The sequence below is a fragment of the Diorhabda sublineata genome, chromosome 5 (genome assembly GCF_026230105.1).
Source record: "Diorhabda sublineata isolate icDioSubl1.1 chromosome 5, icDioSubl1.1, whole genome shotgun sequence".
Classification (NCBI taxonomy): domain Eukaryota; kingdom Metazoa; phylum Arthropoda; class Insecta; order Coleoptera; family Chrysomelidae; genus Diorhabda; species Diorhabda sublineata.
The window spans coordinates 28,485,451-28,496,774 of NC_079478.1; the positions used below are offsets into that span (position 1 = coordinate 28,485,451).

The 11,324-nt window shown below is 31.9% G+C and overlaps 1 protein-coding gene across 1 annotated transcript in view; it reads right to left on the bottom strand.

The window, feature by feature from the left end:
• LOC130443870 (DNA-directed RNA polymerases I, II, and III subunit RPABC3) overlaps positions 1-11,324 on the bottom strand; it is a 173,314-nt gene that overhangs the window by 64,587 nt on the left and 97,403 nt on the right. Inside the window, exon 3 of the mRNA XM_056778750.1 lies at positions 8,618-8,801. Within this exon, the coding sequence (XP_056634728.1) occupies positions 8,618-8,801 (184 nt within the window). The remainder of the gene's footprint in view (positions 1-8,617; positions 8,802-11,324) is intronic.

Here is an 11,324-nt window from a genome sequence, read left to right on the forward strand (position 1 = left end):
CTCACAATACAAATTAATATTTTTTCTAAACATTGAAACCAAAGATGATAGTTTAAATTACGAAAAGACTCCGACCTTAGGAATAAATGGTTGGTTGCCATAAGAAGAGACAATTTTAAACCAAGTGATTTGTGAAACATACTTCACCAAGGAAGACTTTGAAGTTAATGGACAACGGAATAGGATTTCAACAGCAGTACAAGTTCTGTTGTTGATTTCAGAATCAGATTTTGATTTTGACGCCATTTCGAATCGATTGTATACATTGGTTACGGCGTTGATTAAACCATAGAGAACTGACCTAAAATTGCTCCCAAATCAGTTTTTCATTGATTGAATTGAATAACTCCAGTATTTAATCAAACTTATACTTTTCGAATAGGATCATACATAAGTTACCTTGTATATAGTCCAGTGAACAACCGTAAAAATATGGTATCACCTCAGAATTTTATCAAGACGCATGGATTTGTGTGAAATATTGGAATTATGATCTATTTATCCTTCACTTCCAAATCTACCATATGCCAAAGTGTACAAATTAGTGTAAGGAGTGAAAACTACCCCTTATTGTCAAAATTGTCAAAATTCAATAAAATAAAAGTTAAACCAACCCCCCTTGTGATAAAATTTTAGAAAAAAATCAATTATAGTACTTTACCTTACTTTAAGTGTTAGAAGTGTTCTTTTTATTGTATATAAATCAACTGTTCCTTTGAAACAAAAAAGTTGAAAAAAAATTAATGATTTTATTTATAGAATTAAAAATATTACTTATGTAATTGATATTTTTGTACTGATTGATTTGTGAATGATTATTTTGCATATAATCATCTCTCAAAAACCCCCCCTCATAAAGAAAAAAAATTAAATCTTCAAAAATTGTGAAGATTGACGTTTGAAAAAAATATTTTAATATAATTTTTTCGTGTATTTAATGTAGTGTATATAAATTTCGTTTACATATCAGTATTAAAAAATTATTATACAAAAGAAATAAAAGTTAACAATCATCATTATCAGTATTTGTATTTTCGTCTTCTTCATCACTTATTGGTGCACTGTTCAGATAATTTCCACCAGAAAGTTCATTGCAAGTTGAGTTACAAAAAAGTCCCATGCACCGTTTTTTGCAATTGCAAAATATTATTTGCAAGAGATCTTGTGGCGCAGGACTTTTTTTCATTTAAATGGGTTGCACTGAACCCAGTCACCAGTATGATTAATATTTTCTTTCCAAGCATCTTTTAATGTACTCAACCATTGCATCAACTGTTGTAACAAGGGGTGACAATTTAACAGAAGTGTTTTTAGTAGTTGCCTTAATAAAGGACCCATATCTCATTCGATCAAGAAATACTACCAAATCTTCAATGTTCTGCATTGCGTTCGTATTTTTAGCAGTATCTTATAATATTATTAAACAGTACCTATTATCTATTATGTTCTCTTGAATCTAGCCTTTTTCCATTAATTCAAAAAATTTTTAAACCCTTTTTATAAAAAACTGATGTTGTATCAAAGCCAATAACTGCATGTGGAAAAACCAATAAATTCGGCACTGTTGGGTTAGGTTAGGATATTCCATTTCAAAACTGTTACATCAATACAACAGTGAGGGAGAATTTTTTTTACGTAATTTTAAAAAAATAAACTTCTTGCTGGAATTTAGCTTTGCTGTCAAAACTACTAATATGTCTATATCTTCCACGGTTATTTCAACTATAAATTCGTCGGCTTCTCTTTTTCCTTGGTGACACTTGATCGATTTTTTCTCCATAAAGAATTTTCATTAAAAAAACTTTTTGTCTCTTAGCAGTTTTAACGTATCTTTCATTTTTTTATTATTTTTATAAGACAATTTTTAAAAATATATATAGAACGCTCCATTGTAACCATAATTGTTTTCAGAATCAAGCTTTCTAAACCATTCAATATCCTAATGAAGTGATTTGCAAATTTATAACATTATATTTCAATTAGGGTAGCAATATCAAGGGTAAAAATGACGTTTTTTGCTGTGAAATGAAGGAATCCTATCTCATTTTCGCATAATTTATTTTATGTATTACAAGTTTTATTTGAATGGTGTTTTGATGTTCTTAGAAAAAGACTCTATACATTTTTTCAGTAAAATTTACCGTTTTCCACTTATTCAATTTTCAATTTTTCAACATGTTCGGTTCACTAAATCCACCTTTAATAAATCATAATTCAATTTGTATTAGGTTTATAACAAAAAAAACGTTCTTTTTATTTTTTTAAAAGCTACTTTTAACCTCTACACAGTTTTTCGATAAAATCTAAAGTTTATGACTTATTTGTAAAAAATCAATTCAAAATATGCATTTTTTATAAGAATAATTCATAATTTTAATAACGAATAAGTCACAAAGTATTGATTTCTCGAAAAAACACCATAGATTTGTGCTCAGAATGATTTTTTCTATAGATTTCTACGGTTAGTTTCAACAATGAAAATTTCCACCCTCCTAGTTGGAATGCTATATGACGAATAGTGTACGACTCTTTTAGAGCAAAACAACAGATTATAGAATCATGTATCGTCAAAATTCGATAAAAATATTTACGAAGTTCATGAAATACCAAGAGACAAATAGAAATCTAGAGTATAGCGACATTTTTTCTAATAAATTTCAATAAGTAACTGGGCTATGAACATTATCGTATTAAATCGTGTCACTCTGTACCAGTAATTTTGAATGTCAGTAAACGATGGAATTATAATTAAGTCGAGATTCAAGGTTACATTCGTTTTATTAGGTATAATGTACGCACAAAAATATGAAATGACCTTTAACGTGTTTATTAACATTCTAGTTCTTACTAAATTTGGTACCGAGTTTTTAAGAAGCAAAACGATGAGGTTATGTTGTATTTTATAATAAAAATGTATATGTTTCAATTATAATTTTGTACATATCAGAAAATAGGGTCTCTCGAAATGTAAAAAGCATAAATGAATTTCCTTATCTTCATTAATTTCTTAATCAATTGTCTAATTATAAATATAAAGTCGTTTGTGCTTCTTCTATCTCTAAAGTCAAATTGAGAGTCCTCCAACTCCAACCTAATTTCTTATTCTCATTTCCATTATTCCAGATATTACTTTATACGTAGTACTTTTTTATACGTAGTACGATTCCTAGAATTAGTAATTCTGTTTGTTTATTCCGTTTTTGTCGATATTTTTCATCATTTCAGCAGTTATATTGTTTCTTCTTGTCGTTTTTCTTTATATCACATAATTTTTCAGCTGAAGTATTTAGAACACGTCATTTTTTGAGTTGGTAATCAGCTCATCAAAGCCATAGACATATAAAACTACCCCAAGAATTTGGATGGATATTCTCTGTCATACTTTTATTTCTTGATATTCCTTCAAGAAAATCCGTTTTGTGTCTAATTAAAAGGCGTGTAGAATTATCGTTTAAAGTTTAAACTAAACACCAGAAGATGTTGTTGAATCGGCTGCAAAGGCTATGAATCTTCTCCCTGAGAAATCCAGGGAACAGTATTTAAAGGAATATAATTCTTTTATGGAGCGGCGTAGTAAAAAAGACATAAACAGCTTCACAGAAAGAGTCTTACTAGCTTACTTTGAAACTGAATCTAAAATGTGGAAGTCTTCAAAACTTTGGTCAACTTATTCAAAACTGAAAGGCACCGTAATTGTAAATAACGACGCAGACATCAGTAAATACTCGAAACTCATAGCATATTTGAAAAATAAATGAGATGGCTATAGACCCAAAAAATCTTTAACATTTGCCCCTGAACAAATTAATAAGTTTCTTTTGAAAGCTCCATATGATCATTATCTCATGCATAAGATATTGAACCAAAAAATTTTAACGTAAGCTTAGATATTATTTATAACATCTTTCTGAGGAAGGAATTATATAAAATGAAGTGTAACGATATTAACAATACCGGAAATGTTTTAATTATCACAATACCTGATGCGAAAACTCATGTTCAAAGTCGATTTACTGTTATTGGTGAAATATCTGATAATAGATAATAATAAAAAACCAACGAACGACAAATTTCAAAATAGATCATTTCTTTTTGCAGTTTAGAAATGGAAAATGCAAAACCCAAGTTGTAGTTATGAATACCTTTTCAAAAATTCCCTCGCTTATCTCAACGTATTTGTGAATTTACCTAATTGAAAAAACTTAAATAGGCATATATTTCCCTGCTCTTCGGCGTCTTTAATAGTGGATTCCGGTGGTGATAAATTCAACTAAAGAAGCATGGTGGGTGGAAATCCAACACAGTTTCGGAGGGTTATGTAGACGCCTCAATCAAAAACAAAATGAATTCCGCAGTAAAAATTCTAGTGGGAACAACTAGTTCGACTTCAAGCAACATTGTGAATGTTCACGATCCTACCAATAATCCATTAAGTACTAATACAACTATAGACGATGTTATTTCTTTGAATTCGTTAAATGTTGCCAATTCAAGTACCAATTGTAAAGTAACTTCTTCACTTTAAATTAATAATGCTCACAGTTGTAATTGATAACAGTTTTGTCGAACTTTTTCAAGTCTACGGACGTAAAAAAATTTTTGTATGAGTAAAGTAACATTTTTTCACTCATAGGAATTGCCAATCAAACCGTCTTACTCGTATTACTTTACACATTTATTAATAATGTATTTTTGATATTGCTCAAAATAAAATATCAATATATTGATTTAAAAACATGCATGCAAATATCACGAATATACCAGGTACGAGTACAAAGCTCGGATGTCCACTCTTCTTTTCGTCTCGAACATTTTTCCTTTTGCACTTTCGTTCAATACGTTGTTTCCGCTTCACTTCTCAATAAATTTCCATTGGTTTTAGGTTCAGGGGAGTTTTCACGCTTGATGAGTGGCGAATCTAAGGACGAATGGGCCTTAGGGCAAAAGATATTTGTGGGCCCCTACTCTATCTCTTGTATATTTTAAAAGTAGGTGGAGACATTTCTCATTGGTACATTGAGTATAAAGCATAAAACCTTATAACATTCTGAGTTCTAGAACTAGAACTTCCTTTTTCTGAATTTAGATTTAGCAAATTACGCCAACCTTGTTCATAAATTGTGGACCTCTTGCAGTTTTCCATTATTCTCAGTTTACTAAAAGATGTTTCCAATTGCGCAACAGTTACAAGCAAGGCAAAAACTATTAGTAAATATTTGTATGTTTCTTCTCTTTTTTAGACTAATTAATATTTGTTGCAACAATATCATTTATAGTTAAACCTAACCATCCAGCAAACAGAGCGACCCAAACAACAATCGATGCGGGATCGAAGCACGATCACCACGCGATTTTGTACCTATTACCAATCGGCCCGGATATTAAAATTGTTTTTGGTACATAGCTAAAGGGTCGGAAGGGTCAGTTATGGTTTAAGTGGTAACTTTTAATAGTTAATAGATCTTTTTAAAATTTCAGATACTGATACAGCTGAAGAAACTATTTAAAAAATACAGCTAAATAAAGACCAAAAAACTGTATTTTAATATAAATGTGAAAAATGTAATTTTAAATATTTACAGAAATGAAGTTGAAGCAAATCCTTTATTGTCATTTAAAAACGTGAATAAAGTAGGAACCGTGGTTGGAGTGGCTCCAGTAAACTTTTTCAGTTCCAAATATATACTCCTCACGAAAAAAAATTATTGATTTTGTAGAAGATTTTGATTTAAACGCTGTTAGATATCAATGTTTCCCGAAATGAAATGACAATAATACATTCAGTTTCAAAAAATGTAAATAATGATGCTGACCTACCAAATTTCAAAAAGTGAACATTACACAAATTGTTGAAAAATTAAGTTTTGAATGTAAAAAAAGGGAAGACGGAGAAGAAATAGTTTGTTGCTCGAGAAACCAGAAATAGTATTGTGGAGATGACAGTATTTAATGGAAATTACCGCCTATATAGGAAAAAACATTTCTTGAAGTAAACATGGATAAACACAGGCCACGTTAAATCCAAAATTCCATAAAATCTTCAAAGCAAGCCTTTCAATTGTATTATCTCTTGGTAAAAATCACCTTATTATACCCCCAACAAACTGTGTGTGTGTCTGTTAATAAGATAAATTGGGAACAGATTCAAATATTGATGTGAAATGTACCAAAGCTTAAATAAGATGTAAATTCTTCTTTTTCAACTGAAACAACATTAATCTTCTTTAAGGAAAGGAAAAAGGTTTATAGTATGCCACAGAGGAAGCGAAACCCGTTTTGTCCTCGACGCCTTGTGGGCGTTTGAGTCGAAGAAAACGGACTACTATCATGAGGAGATAGACGGCAATTCGTTTGGGAATTATTTCAGTAACGTAGTTTCGAAATTGTATAATTCTTTTAACCGTTCTAGGAAGCTGAAGAAGAAACGATAATTCAAAAATGGTTGCGTTTGAAAAGTATACCATTCGTGGAAAATATGGTGATCACAGAACTTCTGGGGATAGAATAGAGCTAGAGTGAATAGAGCTTATTCGCGCGGACATACAAAACTGTGTTGCCAAAAAAATACTACTTTTAAATTTGGCAATCTTAAAAATATTTTGAGTGATGCTATTTTGACTATTACCTCTGAAGAATGAAATAATTGCGTAGGGCATGTGATAGATAAGGCGAAAGTGATTCTTCTAGTAGCAGTTTTTCAGATTCTGAGTAACGACAAGGAGGATTTATTATTATTTTATTATGTCCTCATTTTTTTGTAAATCATTTAATGTTAACTACGAATGGTTTTTCTTTTTTTTGTCATTAGTTAAACCTTGATGATTTTTACGTATCTAGATGCATATCATATCATATTTTATAAAATTTCATACACTCGATCGTCGCTTCTGCGACTCTGTACAAGCAGCCTCGTCTTAGAGATCTCGTAAACTATGCTTGATAATATTTCCGAGCACTGCGTTTTTTAGATGAACAGACTATGGAAATGGTATTTTTGCAGCAAATATTTTTTAAGCAGAAAACGTCTGTTCAATTGATTGGTAATAATATTGATTCAGTAGCTCATAAATTGTTTTCATATTTTTCGTTGCCTATTGAATGAAATGTTTCATTTGAAAGACGTGCCTTGGTAACTGATTCCACTTATAGTTTGGCAAATACAGAAGTGAATGATGTAGTGCTCTTCACTATCTGCTTGAGGGACCGTACTAATCCCGACTACCATCATCTAGTAACGCGCATTAACGTGCGTGGCTATTTTACATTCATTCCTGTATTTACTAAAGTGTACACTTCTCCAAAGAAAAGAGACCCGATAAATTAACGTCTACAGGCGAACTCTGTGGTCATGAGCCACGTCTGCCTGTCGAGTAGGTTGTTATGTAGATGCTGTTCTAGGTGGTATTATGCTGGGCAGTTAAAGCAGAACTATAGAACTATTTCTTAAGACTGATTTGGCGTCGTCAAAATCGCTATGAATCTTTGCGAAATTTTTGATGTTTGGTTAACTAAATATAAAATTTTATAGCATAATTTATATTTCATTTGAATATTTGATTTTTTTTCACTCATTCCGAATTACAAATACTTTAAAATTCACAGCATCGTGAGTCCCTTTGGAGGGGCATCGAACTGTACGCGTTTAGCGGTGTCTGAGGAAGTGGTATATACTTTCTAAATGGTCCACGTTATCCAAATTCTCTAAAAATGCCTTGTGAAAATGGAATACTTTTTGTAAAAATGACTTTCGAACATATAAAGCAATATATAAAAATTATAGAAAATGTCTATCAGACAAAGACAAAAAGAATCTTTTGTTTTTTTCCATTACTACCAATTATCTTTATTGAGTTCAAGATAATCAAGTGAAAAATTGTTTAACCGAGATAACATGAATGTGTATTGTTTCATTCTGTAGATTCGAAATATAACAAAAATAAATTGTCAGTATAAATCTGTCATTTTTTTGTATCAGAATAGAAAGCTAATTTTCCGCAGTAAATTATATTTCACTTAAATTCGATTATAATGATGAAATTATTTTCAATGATACCATTAGTGACTTGCTTTCCACGATAAGTCCGTCGACTTGATCATATCGATACATTGAAAACACCATGAGTCCGAAGACGTGTGATGTTTATTTGAAGCAATTCAAATGAAAAAAAAAAATAGGCTATTTCACTAATGAAAGTGGAAGTATATTTGACAAGATAAGCGGGAAACATTTGATGTTAAATATAATCAAGAAGTGTAGTTTTAATAACAATTCTCCTTTTCTCTTTCCACCTTTTCATATGTCAACGAACGATTCCGTTTCCTCTTGTACATACTGTTTCTGCTAATGTTTTTATTTCAATTATGATTTTTTCCTTTGGTATACATCATCCCCCTTATTTGTTGAGTTTTCCTAATACATTATGTATAATCACCTAATATTAACAAGACAAGAAGATTCACTTTTAACACCTCTTCTTGTTATGCCTATTTCACATTACAACAACCGCAAACCCTCAAATATATCTATCTATCTTTATGATTTAAGACATTTTCAAAATAAATCTTTGATAAATTTAAACGCGAGAAAAAAAACTAATAATTGAAAAAAATTACTTACAATCTGCTTGATGGTTCGTTAGCTGCTTCATCACCTTCTATCCTATACACTTTGCCAGCCATTACGTATTCGAAACTGTCTGCCCTTGATCCTTCATTTTCCAATCCTTGAGGATTCCAGTCACCAGCGTCAGCATAACCATCTTCTCTTAAGGTAGTTGCCAGTACCAATCGGAATTTGTCACCTGAAATAGAAATAGAAGGATAAAATATAATTAATAATAAAAATTCATTATTGAATACCGTTAAAATTAATTTTTCTTTCAACGGCTTGGTTTACAATAAGATTCATACTTGTGGGCGGCCAGGGGGCTTGAACCTTTTGATGTCATTAGGCATTTGTGAAGTTTGCCCAGGTGTTCAAACCGCGCTCGTATGAGTGTAGGGCACTCTCAGATAACGTGGTCTGCGGTTCCATCCTCCTCAATGCAACAACAGCACTCCGGATCGTCTGTGATGTTCATGGTGTGGAGATGGCGACTTTAATGAGAGTCTGGTCACTAGACGGATTTTGTTCCTTTTAAATTAGAGTAGTTGTTTGTTGTGAGACACACGGTCCCATATTTAGGGACCGTCTCTCGTGCCAGGTGTCTGTATCCATCTCTGCCGAGCTCGCCTTGCAAGTAGACCGTTGAGAGACGCGATAGGTTCTGGACCCATTGGTGGGTTCGCCGATCCCAATCTGGTGAGTGAGTCCGCTTCGTCATTGCCTTTATTTTCCGAGTGACCAAGCTCCCAAACGAGTTGGATCTTGCAGCCATCATTTTTTAGCCGTTATAGCTTGTATGGCAGCTCTACTTTCAGAGCAGACTGAGATTACTGGCGTCGTTTGAGTATCGCGCGTCCGCATTCCATCACAGTAGATACCTCGGCTTGGACGGTGACATGTTCCTCAAACGAAAAAGATTCGCTTATTTTGGGATGTCCTCCTTAGAAGCCTGCCCCGGCCAAGCCATTCCTCCTGGAGCCATCTGTGTACCAGTTGCGAATAGACTGTGAAGAGACGCGATGACAACGCTTTTGGGCCCATCGATGAGTTAGCCGATCTCAGTCTGGCGAGTAAGTCCATTTCTTCGTTGCCTTCGTTGTCTCTCACCAGATTCTGCAGGATTTTCTTGCATAACAGCTTAAATTATATTGGAAATAAATAGTGACCGTTAAATTCCATTGATAACATTAACACAATGGTAATAAATTTTCTATTATAATAACATAAATGTTCAAATTTTCTCTCGAATAAGAAAAGTACTTTCTCCACACGTTGCACACCATACTTTTTCTACGACTTGTAACATGAAAATATGTAGCAGCTATCAATCAAATTATTCGTAATTGTATTAATATTCACAAAATTGATAGCTTTCTCGTTCTTATGAACCATTTCTAAAAATTCCCTTTTTCATTCCAGTTTGAAAAATTTTTGAATCTTTATAATTGAATTTATGTTGTCTTTATGCTATTTCCTGGTTCGTTAATGCAGTTTTTTTATCGTATTGATGACTTTTTAGTCTATATTCTAAATACTGAGATGTCTGCCCTATATTATATAATTTTGCTAGTAAAGCTGAATATGAATGCTTTGAATTATTAATTCTTAAATCCCACTACTCTTCCCGACAACATGCTTCCTTAATCTACTAACATTTTATCGATTTTAGTTGATTCTTCATATAAATCTTATAATGTTTATTTCGGTTGAATAGATTCTAGCTATTAATTTTATTAATAGAAATCAAGTGAATGAATATTTATATATATAAACAATATCCTAGGAACTCATTTACTTATCAAAATTTCAATTGAATAACCTGTTCTTTGACGTACATGTATTAGGAATATATAGTGCGACCAACAAAAACCTGCATGTTTCATGGGGAGTTAAAAATCATTTATAATTATGGTACTTGAATTATTTGTGTAAATTTTTTCGGGGTGCGAAGCCTTGGCCTGTAAAAAAATCGTAACGAGAAATAATTTACGGATATTAATTTCAACTCATGGGAGATTCTGTACCAAGATTTTGTACTATAAATAATAAATAAGAAATGGAATTTTTAGTTCGATGTTTGGTTACTTAATAAATTGAGTAATACCGTAATTTATTTTATAAAGCCTATAGATGAAGTCAAGAAAACTCAGGATTCCTTACTGGAAGTAGAAATCGAATTTCAACAACAGTTGTAAATTTTGATTGATGTTAATGTGTAAAATGTACTTATCGCCATATCCCAAAAAAAATTTAAACTGACATTTTCTGTCCAATGTATACTTTCAGATGATGTTTACAGTATTTAATAGAGCCACAGTACCGTAAACCAGTACGTCCTACCATTTCGTCGAGATGTGTCAAAAATCAAACCCACGCTGATTTTTATAATATAAAGAATCTTCAGACGCCTATCAGCAACAACTTTGACAGAGCCATAAATAGAAGTTTTATCTTCAAATATAAAAGTCGTGAGATACGAGAACGAAGAAGATTCTAATTTGATTCTGATCCCGGCCTACAAAACTAAGTGAAATATTGACGTAAACAAAAAGATAGACTTATGATCTTCGGAGCCACTTATCATGCTATGCTAGATTGAAGAAATTAGTTTTAATTCAAAATCATCGTTTCATGTTTGCTCGATATTATTTTGTTTTTTTGATGTTGTTCTTTCTTACATTAAACGGAGATTTACTTTAGTGTAAACAGAACTTTTGTG